The 19,085-nt window shown below is 37.9% G+C and overlaps 1 protein-coding gene across 7 annotated transcripts in view; it reads left to right on the forward strand.

Moving 5' to 3' along the window:
* The window catches only part of LOC107691341 (IQ motif and SEC7 domain-containing protein 1-like), a 214,224-nt gene that overhangs the window by 143,943 nt on the left and 51,196 nt on the right, over positions 1 to 19,085 (forward strand). Inside the window, exon 1 of one of the 7 annotated variants that reach the window (XM_016489900.1) lies at positions 180 to 271. The exons of 5 other annotated variants lie outside the window; for them this stretch is intronic. In XM_016489900.1, the coding sequence (XP_016345386.1) occupies positions 225 to 271 (47 nt within the window). In that variant the 5' untranslated portion in view covers positions 180 to 224. Of the gene's footprint in view, positions 1 to 179; positions 272 to 17,921; positions 18,107 to 19,085 lie in introns of those variants that run through there. One more of the 7 variants, XM_016489897.1, reaches the window with a different exon arrangement.

Consider the following 19,085-nt stretch of genomic DNA (forward strand, 5'->3'; position numbering starts at 1 on the left):
GATTTTTTTTTTTTCCCCCACTTGTGAGCACTTCAAGCGTAGCACTCCGTTTGTGGTTGAGAGAAGGGAAAGAAAGAGGAAGGAGCGGCTAGTCTGGGTGATTGGAGTTGAGTTGAGTCAAGCAGCACATGCTGAGCTCCACTGTATTTTCTTCTCCTCCTCTTTGGATCTACACCACCTTGTTTCGAAGACCCTCATCGAGCAGCCAGGCAGGAAATGCCCTCATGTTGAATCTGATGTGGAAATACTGCATTTCAGTGCGGACGATAAGGTAGGAGATCTATAAATCAGGCAAAAATAAGTTTTTGACGTTCTCTAGCGAAACACCTGTTCTGTCCATTCACACATGATGGTTTGTCAGTGTTAGACAGTTTAGGGCAGGAAAAATCAGGTTAGGGTGAGATGTGGTAACATTATTTTATAGATACTCATGGTCTTTTATGTGAAATACCCAAGTTAATATTTCCATGTTTTTGTCATTACAGTAAACTGTTATAGTGTTTTCTTCTATGTAACGAAAGTACTCACCAAGAGTAATGCGTAGCTAATCCGTATTAGCTTGAAAAATAAACATCTCATGAAGAATCATTTTATTAAGTACAGCTTTTGGACTTTAACCCTCTGGGGTCTGAGGGGGTTTGGGGGCACTTGAGAAGTTTTGACATGCCCTGTGTTTTTTTTCAGTATCTTAAAAACATATTAATGGCTAAAGTCTGATTACACTTTAATTAGCACAAACTGGGCTACAATAATATGTGAGCAGCATGAATGTACATGTTTGTGTTTTTGAGAAAACAACATTTATGCGTGGTTAGTGAAAAACTAAAAGTCACTGAAATAAGGCCCTAAAGCACATACAGAACATGGCTTAATTCGTTCTTTATCATTAAAATTGCATGCAATTTTGTTCTATTATTTTGTTTAGATTAGTACAGTCATTTCATTAATAGCTCAACTAGACTGTGTGCTTCCACCCAGCTTGGCTAAAATTAGTGACTAAAGGCCACTTCATTCACCACAGCAGCCAACCAGTTTTCCAGGGCTCTGTAATTTGCTCCCTAGCATTTGGTGAGCCACAGACTCAACTGAATCTTCTGAATCATTCTTTGCTTTACAGTTGTTTTGTAGTGGAAGTGTAAAGGCGTTTTTGTCCCCTCCTCCATAGACACACATATTTAGATCTTCTGTTTCAGACATTGTCCATTTCCTCTATATCCACAGACATATAGCACTCTCTCATAGTTGTCTTCTTGTGGTTCTTCCCGACATCGTCTCCTGTGGTTCTACCTGGGGCATACATACTGTATATTTCAGGGAATAGCTTGCATGAAGATGAAACTCCTGTGTTCATGTGATGTAGTTCCCAACCAGACTGAAATTTAAGTCACTGTTTTGTCAGAATCTCCCTCTATGGCTTAGCTCACAAATAAATAATTCTTATGAACCAGTTCGGTTTAGTGAATCAAAAACATAGAGCACTACCAGTATAGCCAGATTCCTGAAGCAAATGTCTCTAATGAGCCGTTTCTTTTCAATAGTTTTTGACTAAAGCTCCATTTTCCTGTAGCGTTAAATGTGGTACATTTTAAAAGTTAAGGCTTTTGGTTGTAGAATTTGCCGCAAAGTCCATACTGTATGTAATCAAAATTGACTCTCGTTTGACTTGAATCAGTCTGAAACATTAGACTTGTTCATATTCAGACTTGGCTCATTGTGAATACCAGTTCTTATTCATGTTTATTTGATTCTTTCGATTCTGTTTGATTTGAGTCTGATTTATTTTGAAATTCTCTCTCTGTAAATGCTTTAAATTGTCCAGAGTGGTGTTTCAGACAGATTCAAACCAATAAAAAAAATTGTAACTGTTAATTAAAAGAAAGGCTCATAAGAGACATTCATTTCACAAACTCTGTATTGAATTTAATGTATTGAGATTAAAAAGCTGATGACAGAGATTGATATTTTCACTGAATAATGACTAAATTATGACAGAATTTTTATTTTTTAATCAAGTATTGCTTTAAATGACATGCTTTTGTATTACCCAACACCATCATTACACTTTGTCCCAAAGGAGGACACTGTAGCTAGAAAAGAGTCTTTAGCAGAGAAATTAATGAAGACACAGCAAGCCAGGGTTTTGGGGGGAATTTGATTATAGTGTTCCTGTAAGCCAGAGCTCCATGATCTCCACTTTCGAACTCTCATTGTTTGGTGTCTCATGGCAGAGTTCTCAGGTTCTTCTCCGTTTCATTTCCGGCTTGTTCATAGCTGCCTTTCTGCTGTCATCTTTAGTATGAGTTCACTCTCTAGATCTCATTTCACAAGGAAAAATTGTCTCCTCGTCGGCCTTCAGGGCACAAACCCAGGACAAGGGCCTTCTTCCAGGAATGCAATGTCTTATTTTTTATACTATCTGTAATGATTTTGGATTCAAAAGGAACCCCCTGTGATGTTTTATCAAGGCTAAAGGAAATTGCTTTTTGGAAGATTTTAGGCTGTTTTAAAATAAAGGTCTTGTGAAACTGTAGATGTCAGGCAACCTGATCCAGTGGTTTAAACTAGCACACCGTGGAAGCACAGGCTGTTATTAATTTACTCTGTGCAGCTTGCATTTGCGTCTGAAGGTGCCTGCCTTGTCCAGTCTTTCCTTCTCAAACACCGTGTAGAAATGGAGAGGTAGTTGTTCTTTTTTTGTGTCGTACTCATTGGAGAACTTTATGAATCTCTCAGTTATGCCGTGTTTCCTATGGGTTGTCTGACTGGCTGTCTGCATCCGTGAGTTTTCCTCCAGTGCGTCACCAGGCTCTCGGGGCCGACCTGTTTGCTGGAGCCTGTGTTTTGTAAAGGAATCTCCAGGCTTTTTTTGCTCTCTTTGCCTGCAGTCAGGCTTTTTTAGACTTATAACCAGACTTCAAAAAGTTGCTCATGGATTGGATGTCACCGTTTTTTAGACTTTCCTTACAGCAAGAAGAAGAAACCTGCATCAATTCAACATCAACGTGAGAGATTTGAGTTCTATATTCAGAGGAGACACTGGAATTTTTCAGAATCGTTTGACTGATCAAGTGGGCAAACGGTGGCAGAAAGAAAGCAGCACGTCTCTAGACAGATCACTGAACTGTCTGTGGGTGAGTAAGCAATGCTGTCTGATTCACGACCTCTCGGCTGGATGGGAAACTGCACCGCAATGTGGGGAGAGATTACAAGAGAAGCCTGCAGATATTTTTGTACTAGTTCAGTCATTTGCCTATATGAGACACATGAATGCTTGTTTGTTTTGATCTCTGGGAAATCTATCTATCTATCTATCTATCTATCTATGATCAAACTTATTATGTATTTTTCTTTTTTAAAGGGAACATTGCTTTCCATGGCAAGTGGTGTGTATTGTTGAAATTTCATATTCCAATTTGGAAAAAATCATTATTTAGTAATTTTTCCTCATTGACAAACATGTCATCACGAGTGAAGGCACTGTTCCCGTTTTCCTCTGACAGAGTGCCAACATACTTATTAGCATCTATTAATATTTCAGAGCAAGGGTTGCGGTTTACACTGAGTAATTAGGTTACATTCAGCAGTATAATCACATGACACATTCTTTGGTTTGATGAGTCGTTGTTTATTTTGTGGTGCAGTTGAACAGTCACTTCATGATTTCTGTGAATCTCTAACATGGTTTATTTTTAAACTGAATGAATGGTTTTCCTATCAGCCCGTTTATGAAAGGATTCATACTTCTTGCTCTCCTAGTTATTCGATCTGAATGAGCTCTGGAGTACTCATTAAATTTATATCAGCTCTGCCTAAACAATACAAAGTGAATCGCCCTACCTTTCAAATGCATTTGAAATCCAATCCATCCCGTCTTATCGTACCAAAGCTTACCTTTCAGCTCATAAAGTCCTTTCTGTGGGTGCTGAATCTTTTAACATGTGTTATATCTCTTGTTGTAAAATGACTGTCACTTAATAGACAGTTTTGTTTTTTTTTTAAGATTTATTTTTGGCATTTTATGCCTTTTATTTAGATAGGACAGTAGGTCGACAGGAAGCGAAGTGGGTGAGAGAGAGAGGGGGTTGGGATCGGGAAAGGTCCACGAGCTGGGACTCGAACTCGGGATGCCCGAAGCGCAAAGGCACTACATGTCGGCGCGCTGCCCACGAGGCCATTGGCACCGACAATAGACAGTTTTAATGGATTTGATGGTGTTAAGAAAATGGCACATTTTTATGTTCTGTTAAAGGGGTCATATGATGCGATTTCATTTTTTCCTTTCTCTTTGAAGTGTTACAAGCTCTTGGTGCGTAAAGAAGATCTGTAAAGTTGCAAAGACTAAAGTCTCAAATCCAAAGAGATATTCTTTATAAAAGTTAAGAGTCAACCATGCCTACCTAAAATGGCTCGTTCTAACACGCCCCCACATGTCTACGTCACGATGTGGGGAAATTTGCATAACGCCGCCCAAATGTTCATGCAAAGAAAGAAGGCGTAACTTCTATTCTCGCTGTAGTATTGTTGCTGCCGCCATGTCGTGTTTCGTTGTGAAAGTGAAACTACTTTGTTTGGCCTTCCAAAAGAGGCCGATATCTGCTTCGTCATGCCTGGAGCTGATCCGTGCTGGTCGCTGAGGAAATACATCAACTTCGCGCTGTGGATCGCTGGATCGGCTTTCACCGTATACGAAGCGGAGTCCAGCCCGGGGTTGTCGCATGTGGTTGCCGCAAGCCCACCGGCCGCTCCTTCGTCGAATCCGTATGTTTTCATTTAAAGGATTTGCCACTGACGATTCAAACGTGAGTTTTAAGCAGTGTAGAGTAGCGCTTGTTGTTTGTCATTTCTCAGATCACAAATGCAGACATGGTTTTATGTTTACGCGGCGCGATGCAACGCAATGCGTAAAAAGACAGTATAAGTCATTATAATCCGTAATTATGTCCCCACTGGATGCAACAAATGCCTCGTTTGTAATGGGTTTTCATGTTTTTGAATCGTCGCTCCGGACGAACAGGGCATCACAGTATGGTAAGGGCCGTAACATTTCCGTCACACGCTTGAGGTATTCGGCCAATCACAACGCACTGGATAGCTGGCCAGTCAGAGCACACCTCGCTTTTCACACCGATGAGCTTTGTAAAAATCAACGCGTTTCAGAAAGGCGGGGCATAGAGGAGAAACAATAATGTCCAGTATGTGGAAAATAATGTGTTTTTTTAACTTTAAACTGCATAAACACATTTCATTACACCAAATACACAAAATAATGTTCTTTTTAGCAACATCATATGACCCCTTTAAAGCCTCGCAATCTTGTGTACATTTTACTGAGACTTTAGCTCTTGAATGCCTTTTCATGATATAACCTTTAGCCAGTGGTCTGTCAGCTCAAGGCCAGAGTAATGGCTGGATATTGGCCTGTCCCCTCCACCTGGGGCTCCATATTTTATGCATCTCACAGCACATTGCCCAGCGCTGTCTCTCTCTGCTGCACATCTAAAATTGATGGCGGTCGTGACCTCGTTGCGAATAGGTCAGTCCATCTCCTGTTTAATGTTGCCTGACCCTTTAAACCTTATGCACACAAACGTCCCTCTGGCCACTATTTTAGATCTGAAATTGGTCATCTAGTTTATCGCATGCTCCTCTCTTTAAGAATTTTTGCTCCAGAGCAAATTGTAGATATTGAATTGTACAGTTAATGATGCAGAGCTGCAAACATCAAAGATCTGTACTCCGTTCTTCCCTTTCTGACCACTTTTGTATCTCACTATATCATTTTCAAGGACCACTGTGTCCCCTGTGTGTTATTGGAAAGATTGTTATTTTCACCACGGGAAACTCTAAATGACATTTCAATAGGAGTTTTCTGCCTTTTTTCTATTTTTGTTTATAACATTTCAAAAAAAGTTCAATATGAAGGACTCTTCAAAAGTAAATTTTTTCATAGGAGACAGCGAACGAATTGGTGGATTTCAGTTCCATTGACAGAGCTGTGCACGCCAGCATGTCTTTATGTAACTCATATAAACATCATTACCCTTGTAAAACAGCTAGGAGTGGCACAATAGCCGCTAAAGAGGAAGCTTTTAGAGAGGAAAGATGAGACTGACTTTTTCCCATTTTAAAGTGGAAGAAAATGTCAGACTGAGTGACATGGTCGGAAATATTTAGCTATTTTACTCTCAACCCAAACATGAATCTGTTTCCACAGTCTTTTTGTCCACAGATGTACCACAACTTCTGTTCGTGAGAATAATAATAAAGAGTGCAAATAGCAGGGTGGAAAGACTTGGAATAGCCAAATACTCTAAAAGCACAGAATTAAAGGGAATGTACGCCCAAAAACGAATGTCCTATCATTATTTACACACCCTCAGGCAATTATTCATCGTTTTGATGTTCATAACATTTGGGACTTCGATTTATGTGGTAAAACTGTTATTAGATCTGAAAAAGGTTGTCTGGAGGTCATGTTCACTGTCATTTTACACACAGAGTAAAGTCAATTTGTTTATCACTCTTAACTTTCTCTGTGGTTCTTCTCCTCTGAAGTATTGATTGAAGTCGGTGGGAGCTTTTCTGAAGCTCTTTTACTCTTGTGCAAGGCTCTTTTGAAAGCCTCTCTTGATGCCGGACAAATTTAGGGCACTTTTATAGTGGGGTGGACTGTTTGAATGATATTAGAGAACCAGGGAGACATGCTTTGGCTATTCTTCCTCTTCAAAGATAGATGTGTTGAGACCAAACATATTTGACAATTATATCGTCTCACCTCAAACAAACTGTAGTTTGTGGAAAGGTCCTATTTTATGCTGCTTTTGAGAATTATATTGATTTTCTGCTCTAAAGCATTCATCTCAAGCGAGTTCAAATTTTTGAGACTTGCTGTTATTCGGTTTCATTTTGCCATTTTCAGACTGGCCTGATTTATTGTGTATTTTTAAGTTAATAGCGAGGACTCTTTTAAGATGAAACAATTAATTATACTATGAAAACATTAACTTTCAGGGCTCAAATATTGCTTTTCAGTGATAACAAGAAAATAGGTTAATAACTGTCATTATTCTGAGTAATAATTATCATTATTTTCATTATCTCATATAAGATCCAATGCAAATAGAGCTCAGAGAAAAATTATTATTAAAAATTTATTGTATTGTCCTATTCAGGAGTGGAATCTAGCAAACGATGCAGGACTAATATGAGAGAAACTCCAGATCAATTACCTCATGCAGGCAACCAATCAATCCAGCCTCATCTGCAATTCCTGCCCGTTTAAAAGGCTTATCCTTTGTGATGAACATAATTATGCATGAGAGACTGGAAGGAAAGGATTTTAATCTACTGGAAAGAAAGAGACAGAGAGAGAAAAAAGGAAATCCCTTCAGTGGAAACTAAAATGACGCTTTGCCTCAGCCGAGACGGCCTGTTCGTTTTTCTCTCGCCCTCTTCAGATGTAACGAATGAAAAAATGATGTTGAAAGACTCTGGAACAAAGTGTACAATCTTTGCTTTTTTGGGGTTGAATCAAAATTATTCATTTCGGGAAATGCTTTTCAACTGCCACTCAAAACATCTGAGATAAAGTAATATTCAGGGAACATGAAGTGGAGCGTACCTCACATTCTTTCAATGCCTGCTTCCATCCGCTCCTGTGTTTAAGCAGAGCCAGAGCTGGAGGTATAAGCCGTAATTAGGCAGCTCTGTCTTTTTGCTGATGCATGCTTGTCACTCATTACCCTTCTGCTTCCAGCCGCTCTGTCTTTGTAATCCAGGCTGCTTCACTCTGTAGACCGAGAAGGTCTATATAAAGATCTCGCCGGAGGTGCTGGGGAATAATTGAGCTCTTTTTGACATTTTTGTGGAGGTCTGGGTTTTGATATTGCTTGTTCAGAGTTTTGCAGTGAAGTCTGGATAGATATTTGGTCATTTTGAAAAGATCAGAACAGATAAGGGGTGTGCAGTAAATCAGTACCGTATCTGTTTTCTGCTGATATATTAGAGATTGTTTAATTTATCTGTATCAGCCGATGTCGGAAATGTAGTTGTGATGCTTATTTTTGCCTTTAGATTATCTAATGCTCATTTAAAGGTAATTTTTAAAATGCCTGTAACTTTAGCAAATCTCAAAATTTTATTTTATTTTTATTCTACTATAATTAAAAAATAATTAAATATATTTTTGTTATCATTTATTTCGAATTTATTTAAAGTATTATAGAATTATAATGTTTTGTTTATCGTTTTCAGCCGTAACAAAAACAAACAAAAAAAAAAAAATCACCATCAGCCAGAATATATTTATAGGATTTTTTTTTACATAATTGTACATGCACTAAATATATATATTTTGCTGAAGGTGGGCAGGTGGTGGTCTTCTGCTGATTCTGATGATTCTGATGGCAGGTCTTTTCCCAATAAGTGGTCCTCTGTCAATCTGTCATCCTTTTGTCCATAATGCAAAGCAGGTTTGTGCATCTGAGCTGTTTTTAATGGGCCGACAGAGGAAAGAGGGGGGAGTCAGGCTCCAGGTGGGTGTGTGCTCATGCATTGTTTACTGACCCATCCGTCCTCTGCTTGTCCATTTAACTCAGTCCATTTCCATGTAGCGCTATCACCTAGTAGTCCAGCTTCACTAGACACTGTGAATGATAAATGGTATGATGGCGTCACAGAGAAACGGGACATTAGAAATTCATTGCAGATTATTCATTCATGTGGAGTGATAATGGTTGGTAATGGATAAGGCAGGCGTAGAGAGATATCAGAGGGTGTAAGCGTCCCAGAGGTGTTTTTTGCCAAATACTTTGCTCCCAGACATCCCAGACACCAAATCTTTGTTAAACTTAGATAAGTACTGAAACAGACAAAATTGTGCGTTGAGAATACAGAGAATACAAGAAAGTAAGCATGTGCTTTATTTGAAGAGGCTTTTTAATTCTGCTGTCATTGCAAAGCTCTCTGAAGCCAGGAGCGCTGCAGATGAGCAAACCTGGAAATGTCTGATACGTCGTGAGCAGTTAAACACGGGAAAACTCCAGAACATAAGGCTGGTAGATAAAGGGGGAGTTCACAAAGTTTTTTGTGAAGCTGTCAAGCTCCAAAAATAGCACCACGACAGTAACATAAAGCTAGTTCATATCACTCATTCATTATAGTCTTTTGAAGCCCTACCTGTAGATAGATCTGTTTGAAAGCACACCAAAATTTAAGTCAATATTCAGTAAATACATTTTTAGTCTCAGGATATAGCACAGAAGACTATTTTTATGGTTCTTTTGTAATATTTATGGTCCTTTTTGGAGCTTCACAGCCCTTGAACGTGATAAACCTTAGTTAAAAATAACTTTGACAGCAGAATGTTCATCTTTGGATGAACAACTATCCCTTTAAATGTGCACAAAGGCTTTTGTTGAATAAAAACGCACTCGGTCCTTGGGCATTGTCCTCATATAGCATCAGAGTGTATTCTGACATACGGACGTCACCCTTCCCCCATTCCACTATGGCAAGCATCCCAGCAGGATGCACACAAGTCCTGGCTTCCCTTTAAATTAGTCGTGGCATGTGAACACACAGTGAAGAGGCAGTTACCGCACTGACAGCTGTGTATGTGTGGAACACACGTCATTGCGGCCTGTAAACAGTCATTAAATCCAGTTCTCGCTGCATGGCGTGGTGTAAACACACGCACACACACACTATAGTTGCAGACATTGGATCTTCTCCAGGCCGCAGCCTGTAGCTGAAGCTCAGGTAAAGGCTTTGTTTACCAAGCTTCATTCTGTTTGTATTATAGAGCTTTATATATCTGTCTGGATTATAAAGCTCATCATTCTGCACACAGTCACGGATCCATTCAGCAAATCACCATCAGCCAGAATATATTTATAGGATTTTTTTTTACATAATTGTACATGCACTAAATATATATATTTTGCTGAAGGTGGGCAGGTGGTGGTCTTCTGCTGATTCTGATGATTCTGATGGCAGCTCTTTTCCCAATAAGTGGTCCTCTGTCAATCTGTCATCCTTTTGTCCATAATGCAAAGCAGGTTTGTGCATCTGAGCTGTTTTTAATGGGCCGACAGAGGAAAGAGGGGGGAGTCAGGCTCCAGGTGGGTGTGTGCTCATGCATTGTTTACTGACCCATCCGTCCTCTGCTTGTCCATTTAACTCAGTCCATTTCCATGTAGCGCTATCACCTAGTAGTCCAGCTTCACTAGACACTGTGAATGATAAATGGTATGATGGCGTCACAGAGAAACGGGACATTAGAAATTCATTGCAGATTATTCATTCATGTGGAGTGATAATGGTTGGTAATGGATAAGGCAGGCGTAGAGAGATATCAGAGGGTGTAAGCGTCCCAGAGGTGTTTTTTGCCAAATACTTTGCTCCCAGACACCATCCATCACAAATCTTTGTTAAACTTAGATAAGTACTGAAACAGACAAAATTGTGCGTTGAGAATACAAGAAGAATATGAAAGTAAGCATGTGCTTTATTTGAAGAGGCTTTTTAATTCTGCTGTCATTGCAAAGCTCTCTGAAGCCAGGAGCGCTGCAGATGAGCAAACCTGGAAATGTCTGATACGTCGTGAGCAGTTAAACACGGGAAAACTCCAGAACATAAGGCTGGTAGATAAAGGGGGAGTTCACAAAGTTTTTTGTGAAGCTGTCAAGCTCCAAAAATAGCACCACGACAGTAACATAAAGCTAGTTCATATCACTCATTCATTATAGTCTTTTGAAGCCCTACCTGTAGATAGATCTGTTTGAAAGCACACCAAAATTTAAGTCAATATTCAGTAAATACATTTTTAGTCTCAGGATATAGCACAGAAGACTATTTTTATGGTTCTTTTGTAATATTTATGGTCCTTTTTGGAGCTTCACAGCCCTTGAACGTGATAAACCTTAGTTAAAAATAACTTTGACAGCAGAATGTTCATCTTTGGATGAACAACTATCCCTTTAAATGTGCACAAAGGCTTTTGTTGAATAAAAACGCACTCGGTCCTTGGGCATTGTCCTCATATAGCATCAGAGTGTATTCTGACATACGGACGTCACCCTTCCCCCATTCCACTATGGCAAGCATCCCAGCAGGATGCACACAAGTCCTGGCTTCCCTTTAAATTAGTCGTGGCATGTGAACACACAGTGAAGAGGCAGTTACCGCACTGACAGCTGTGTATGTGTGGAACACACGTCATTGCGGCCTGTAAACAGTCATTAAATCCAGTTCTCGCTGCATGGCGTGGTGTAAACACACGCACACACACACTATAGTTGCAGACATTGGATCTTCTCCAGGCCGCAGCCTGTAGCTGAAGCTCAGGTAAAGGCTTTGTTTACCAAGCTTCATTCTGTTTGTATTATAGAGCTTTATATATCTGTCTGGATTATAAAGCTCATCATTCTGCACACAGTCACGGATCCATTCAGCTCTGTGATAATAGACCAGCCTTCAGATGGATTTTTTTTTTAATTTAAAAAAAATTTTTTTTTTTTTTAGGATTGTTCTTCATGCTTGCGAGCGTGATCTGTCTGTCTAGTGTGTTTATACAGTATGTGTTTTATGTGTACAGTGCTTCTTTTTTCCAACTACATTCACAGAAAGCATGTACGTAAATCAGCCAGGACCCTCAAACTGCACCCCTGCCTTTCTCACGGGAATGTCATTACCATGACATCACTCCACAGGCTTTCTGTGTTAGGTCTGGCAACGATAACATTTCCAGAATGTTTTGCAGAAGTTTGTTTTTCACTTTGATGTCAGAAAGTACTTGCATAAAAAATAGTTGCAAAATATGTAATGTAATTGCAAGATATATTTAGAATGGGTACTTACACTCTTAAAAATAAAGGTGCTTCACGATGCCATAGAAGAACCTTTTTTTTCTAAATGGTTCCATAAAGAACCTTTAACATCTGAAGAACGTTTCTGTTTCACAAAAAGGTTCTTTGTGATGAAAGAAGGTTTTTCAGATTATAAAAAGGTAAGAAAGAGATGGTTCTTTGTAGAACAACCAAGCTTCATTCTGTTTGTATTATAGAGCTTTATATATCTGTCTGGATTATAAAGCTCATCATTCTGCACACAGTCACGGATCCATTCAGCTCTGTGATAATAGACCAGCCTTCAGATGGATTTTTTTTTTAATTTAAAAAAAATTTTTTTTTTTTTTAGGATTGTTCTTCATGCTTGCGAGCGTGATCTGTCTGTCTAGTGTGTTTATACAGTATGTGTTTTATGTGTACAGTGCTTCTTTTTTCCAACTACATTCACAGAAAGCATGTACGTAAATCAGCCAGGACCCTCAAACTGCACCCCTGCCTTTCTCACGGGAATGTCATTACCATGACATCACTCCACAGGCTTTCTGTGTTAGGTCTGGCAACGATAACATTTCCAGAATGTTTTGCAGAAGTTTGTTTTTCACTTTGATGTCAGAAAGTACTTGCATAAAAAATAGTTGCAAAATATGTAATGTAATTGCAAGATATATTTAGAATGGGTACTTACACTCTTAAAAATAAAGGTGCTTCACGATGCCATAGAAGAACCTTTTTTTTCTAAATGGTTCCATAAAGAACCTTTAACATCTGAAGAACCTTTCTGTTTCACAAAAGGTTCTTTGTGGCGAAAGAAGGTTCTTCAGATTACAAAAAGGTAAGAAATAAATGGTTCTTTAAAGAACCTTTGACTGAATGGTTCTTTGTGGAACCAAAAATGGTTCTTCTATGGCATCACTTGAAGAACCTTTTGAAGCACCTTTATTTTTAAGAGTGTACTGTATATGTATATTAAATTGATTTATATTTTAGCACATTCTTTATTATTATGAATTAATTAGTATAATATTATGAATCTATTAATATTAATAATAACATATATAAATTATAGGTTCCTGTATAAACAAAAAAGAAAATTAAAGGTAAACAGTAGTTCACTCAAAAAATGAAAATGACCCTCAAGCTGTCCTAGGTGTATGTGACTTTCTTCTTTCAGATGAATACAATCACAGTTATATTAAAAAAGTCCTAGCTCTTCCAAGCTTTATAATGGCAGTGAATGCGGTTTAAGATTTTGAAGCCCAAAAAACTGCATCCATACATCATAAAAAGTGCTCCACATAGCTCCGGGGGGTAAATGAAGGCCTTCTGAAGTGAATGGATCAAGGGGTAATTTTCATGTTTGGGTGAACTATCCCTTAAAATCAATATATATTTGTAGCCCAGTCTTCATTGCTGTTTGTTATTCTTATCATAATTTTGATTTGTTGTATTAATATGAATAATCTAATATATTATTCCTGTATGAACAAAAAAGAAAACTAAATAGATTGAAATGCTTCAAAGAGTACAAATGCAATGAAATACATGTTAGTTATAGTCAGTAAAACCATAAAGGCCTGATATATCAAAAAATATTTTTATTTGTTTTATTGATTTTCTGCATATTTTTTCTGAAGGTACAGTAGTTCTGTTTGCAAAAAGAGATTTTTCTGATTATTATTATTGTTATTTTTATTATAAATGCAGACTTTATAAAGAATCACTCCAAGTTTCTATGTAAGTCTCGGTTTATCATCCATCAGGCGAAAATCATAAATCCGATAGCACCCCACAAGATTTGAGTTCTCTTTAATATCCGGTGCAGGATTTTCTGTTAAAGTGTAATACTGACGGTTAGGGGTATGTTCATCACTGAAGTGCCGACTGCAATCAGGCTAGCTCATCACATCAGCTGTATCTGTTACCTTACTAGTACTTTCTGCATATAAAACAGTATAGAATATGAAGAACTGTGACGCTTTGGTTGAAAAAGAATACTGGAGTTGTGGTTGTCCATGCTGGCGCTCTTTGAGCCAGTGATCAAACTGCCGTCAGAGGCTGTGCCAGTGAAGAGTTGCACTACCATGCTGTAATGAGATCCCCTGAGTGCCCTCAGCCAATCACAGTCGAGTATAGGCTCTCCTTGCTTGTGTTAATTGGCTGCAGGGGTAATGCCACTGCAACATGCCAGCTCATCTCAGAAGATCTGTGACATTCATATACATTACAGCTTCTTTTTGAAAAATCTTCCTGTATAGACCTAGGGAATAATCTCATGTGACAAGACCATCTTATCCCAAATCGGTCGTTTAATATTTTACAAATTATAGCGTCCAGTGGATTTGCATATGTTCATTAGCGAAATGATTTCTGTCTTTCCATTGATTCTCTAAGAGCTAAAGACAGAGAATAATGATGTGGTATCTTTCCCCTTGTCGTCATCAGACATGTAGATTGTATGATGGCTCCCCCTACAGTCTGAAATGGAGGTGAATGTGGCATTCTGGTAATAAAATGTGACAAGTCGATGTCAATTCCCTCTCCACTGCATATTTCCAGAGTAGCTTTGTGAGCTCAATACTGCTAGAATGGATTGTTATGTCTGTTCGCTTGCCTGCGTCTGCAGTCGGGTGCCAAATAGGTGCTGAGGAATACCAAAACACTCCATGTATGGCTGCTTGGCCATCCGTGACTCGCTCACACACACCTCCTCCTGACCTCAGAGGAAGTGAGGTCACAAACTAAGCGTTGCTCATCAAAACATAAACACTGTTTCCCTCCTATCGTTCACACTGGGGTCATGACATCTGATGGTATAAAACACAGGATGAGGCCGTTCCAGCCACTCGCACAGCATCTTTCCTTTCCAAGCAAACTGAGTGTACTTTTTTAGGCAGTGAAACATGTTATGGCGCATTACTACTGTTTTTTCTTTGCAAGTTTCATGTATCCATGATCATCAGAGAAAAAGTTTTTTTCTATTAATAATATTATCATGAATTACATAAGTTCAATAATATGTATAATTATTGTGCATATACTGATTAAGAAAACTTTCATTTGTGTGCAAAAAAAGCGAAAACTGATTTTTTTAACCTTTAAAAATGTTGATTGTCAACCTCAGAAGGTCAAACTAAATATATGAGCCCATTATTTTCTGTGCATCATTTTATATGAGCATTTTCTATGTATATCTTTGCATTTTTACATCCCTGTTACCAAAATAAAATAAAATAAAAAGGTTGCAGGATTGGATTAAATATTGTATGAGCCATTTATTTTCTGTTCATTTTGTATGAGCATTTCCTATATGCATTTTTACAAACCTGTTTCCAAGATTTGGAATAAAATACAATAAAATAAGGTTGCAGGTTTAGCCAAAATGTATTTATTCTGTTGAGGGCTAGCTAGTTTAGAACCATATGTTTAAAAAAGCCAAAAGGTCTATGTGTAGCCTTGTATTTTAGCAAGCAACTGTGGCATTGCCTCAAGGTGCTTCATTCTCCCTGAACGTTCAGCTCAACTGAGGGAGCCAGTAGCATACAGTTTAATGTTCTTTGAGTTTGGTGCTCAAAGAAAACTCAAACCTTAGGCGTATTTGTGTTATTTCTGCAAGCTCTGTGCAAAGACCTATTTGTGCCAGAGGGAGTCCCTCAACCAGCAAATAAGATGCATTAAAGTCTAGAGGTGTTTCTCAGTAAAAAAAAAATAGATTTTGGTGTTATTATTGTACTTTTTGCTGTGTAACTGCATGTGTTTTGTACTGTGTTTTGAATCAATATGATTCAGGCAATGGATTGGACATTGGTGATGATGTCATAATCTGTCCAGCTTTCAGCAGATTAATGACTAGCTTCTTTACACTCGTTAGTGTTCTCTCTTTCTGTCTAAGCCTTTATTAAACCATTTGAAAGTTATTGAAGAAAAAAAAGGTTATTCATAGCATCCAGTTCTGCTGTTCTTGAGGTTGTCTTGCTCTTATCATTAAGATCATCCTGCATTATAGCTCAGCTCACGTATTAATGGCCAGGCTTCATTAGCTGATGGGTGTGTGTGATTGGGCGGGTGTTTGAGTCGATGCTCACAGCAGTCCCAGGTAGTCAGCTGTGAGAGATAAAACAGAAATAGGAGGAGCACAGCAGTCTGTGGATTGAAGGGTCCAGTGTTTTCGAGTTCCTGTACTCCCCTCCAGCTGCTCCTTATTTGTGCATGTGCATGATTGTCCCGGGAGAGTCTTTTACCCCATAAGGACATTTTTCTCCATTACTCTGGCAAAGGCCCAAACGTCAATTATGCTGATTGACAGTGTAAATTCTCATAACCGACTATATTTAGACATTCATTTGAAAGGTGGTTGACTGATGCAGGTTGTTCAATGCAAAGTATTGATGAAGATACATAGATCAGAGGTAACTTTTTGATGATGATCCCTTTGCAGGGACACCCTTCCTAAAATATAAATATTTTCATGTATAAAAATACTGTTTGAGGAAAAATATTGAGTTGTTATATTATAAAGACGATATAAAATCAAGTAATTGTTACTGTAATTAAGTAATTGGCTTTTGTATTAACATTGTGCTAAAATTGTAAAAGGAAATTAAAATATTTTCTAGAAAATACAGCATATCGGACAAATTTTTTTCCGCAAAACTGCAGCTTTTTCTTATTCTCTTGATAAAAAATAGTAGTCAATACAATATACAATGAAATAATCTTGTGATTTTATTTTTTTTTTACCTGAATTTGGTGAGTGCCAATGTAATATATATATATTCTATCATTTTTTGTAATACTATCAATTTTCTCAATGTTTTTGAAAAAAATATTTGATCAAAAATACATATATATTATATACATAACCTAGTGAAAAATAAATATACTAAAATGTATTTGAAATATATTTATTTCATTCTAAGTATACTACAAATACATTTACATATTTATGTACTTAATAAAAATATCCTGCAATTGTACTTTTTGTATACTAAACTGGTATACTTAATGTCTGCTACATTAGAACAACTAATTTTGTGCTTAATGCACTTTAATTGGGCATAAGTAGTGCTGAAGTCCAACTAAAGATATACTGAAATATATACTGGGCTGGGCGATATGGCAAAAAATTGACCTTAAAATCTCAAATTTTTTTTGTTTTTAGAACGTTTGACTGATTCTCGATTTTTTAAAAAGATTTTTAACTAGTCAACTTAAAAAATTTAACTACAACATGACTCAAGTAACTTTTTCTTTTATTCCTCGATTTCTAAAAAATAAAAACGTGGCAAAACATTACATTTGAATTGATTGATAAAATCGGAAAAATCACCCAGCCCTAGCTGAAGTATACTTGACTGTGCTAAAGTGGAACTATTGCAAGTATACTTTAAGGCTTACTTTAAATATCTTGCATTTAAAGACCGATTTTATTCAAAGATCATACAATCCTCATCAATAGTGATATTAAAACACAAATTAGGCTTAATATTAAGAAATGTGCATTGTGCACAAGTAGTACTCCAAATAAAGTTTAATTATAATTTTTATATCAGTAAGTCTAGAGTGATATGTCAGTAAATATGTTAATAGATTTGAACTATGCTTGGTATGAAATAAATGTATTTTAAATATATTACTTTTTTTCTAGGGTATGTTCTCATTTGGTTTGTAATATACTGAGAGTGAGCTGTTTGAGTTGAAAACTAAGACCCCAGCAGAGTTTGGCAGCTGTCCACCTAGATCAGTTTCAGCAGACACACCAATGATTACTTACTTAAACTAGTTTGCAGCAGTCATTGTTTTACCAGGATTCTTTAAGCAACTATCCGAGGACTGTTTTGGCTCCATTGGTAGGCAGGTGCCACTCCACTTAAGTCACAAAATTTGTGAAGTGGGTAATGAGGGGGGGTTGGTGCCGCCACAGATGACTGAGTCTCTGTCTGTTTGTTGTGCAACGCTCTGCCATTTTTAAAGGCAAAAGCCGAACATGAGCTAATTGTGGACACCACCTGCCGGATTCAGCTTGCAATCCCATTAAAGTTAAATCCTTCCTATACAGTGAAAGAGAGATTGTATTGGACTTAGATTAGCACGTACACAAAACTTGAGATCCTGACACTCATACGGATTCCGTGAATGCTCTCTGTGGTTCGGATCTCTCGGTGGTGTGAGCCAAGGTCAGCCTTGAGACATTTGCTTTTCAGGAACGTGCACAGGAGCTTGATGCCGCTTCATGCCAGCTGCCGTCTGAAGGTGCAACAGTAAGTCAGCAACACTTATTCACCGTGATCCACATATGAAGAGCAGATAACCACGAGTGGGATTTTGCTCAGAATAGCTGGTAATAAGACAAGTATTAAAACAAAATAGAGGCATAACAGCAACAAGGTTTAAAGATAATTATTTGTGTGGTTATTGTTAGTATATCACAGGTAAAAAAAAAACACACACAGGGTCAAATGTCTGTGTCAACCATGTGAACGAAGTATGTCTGGAAATGCATTTAGACACACCTGCATGCCTACAGAACATACTTCATTAATGATCGAGACGTTCTTCATCGAATACAGTACATAATATGAAAGAAGGAGAATTCGCTGTAGTGGCAAAGAAATTATATTGCTTGTTATATAAAATATTAATAAAATGAATTGTAGTATTTATTTGTTTGTTTGTATAATGTGACTTTTGTTTTGTTTTTGTTTTTTGTTTTGTTTTTCTGTTGTTTTGTTTTAAATCTGGGGCCAGTAGCATCAACTTAGCATCTATGTTAAAGGGTTAGTTCACCCAAAAATGAAAATTAGCTTGTGTTTTACTTACCCTCGAAGCATCCTAGGTGTATATGACTTTCTTCTTTCAGACGAATCCAGTCTGAGTTATATTAAAAATTGTCCTGGCTATTCCAAGCTCTATCATTGCAGTCAGCGGGTGTTGCAGTTGAACAGTTGACAAGTCATCAAATAAAGCACGCACATTCATAATAAAACGTGCCGCAGACGACTCCGGGGGATGAATAAAGGCCCCCTGTAGCGAATCCATGAGTTTTTGTAAAAAAAATATCCATATTTCAAACATAATAAACACTTTTCTCTTACTTCCGTTATCTGTCATACGCGGATCCGTTCCGGCGGACGGTGTATGACGTATGCGCAGCACGCGCGCCTCTGAGATATGCTAGTCTCGCGAGTTTGTTTAATAGGAGCAAAGGAAGCAAAGTTTCCTTACTTTAGCAAAGGAAAA

Source organism: Sinocyclocheilus anshuiensis, unplaced genomic scaffold (assembly GCF_001515605.1).
Source record: "Sinocyclocheilus anshuiensis isolate Anshui unplaced genomic scaffold, SAMN03320099.WGS_v1.1 scaffold1154, whole genome shotgun sequence".
NCBI classification, from domain to species: domain Eukaryota; kingdom Metazoa; phylum Chordata; class Actinopteri; order Cypriniformes; family Cyprinidae; genus Sinocyclocheilus; species Sinocyclocheilus anshuiensis.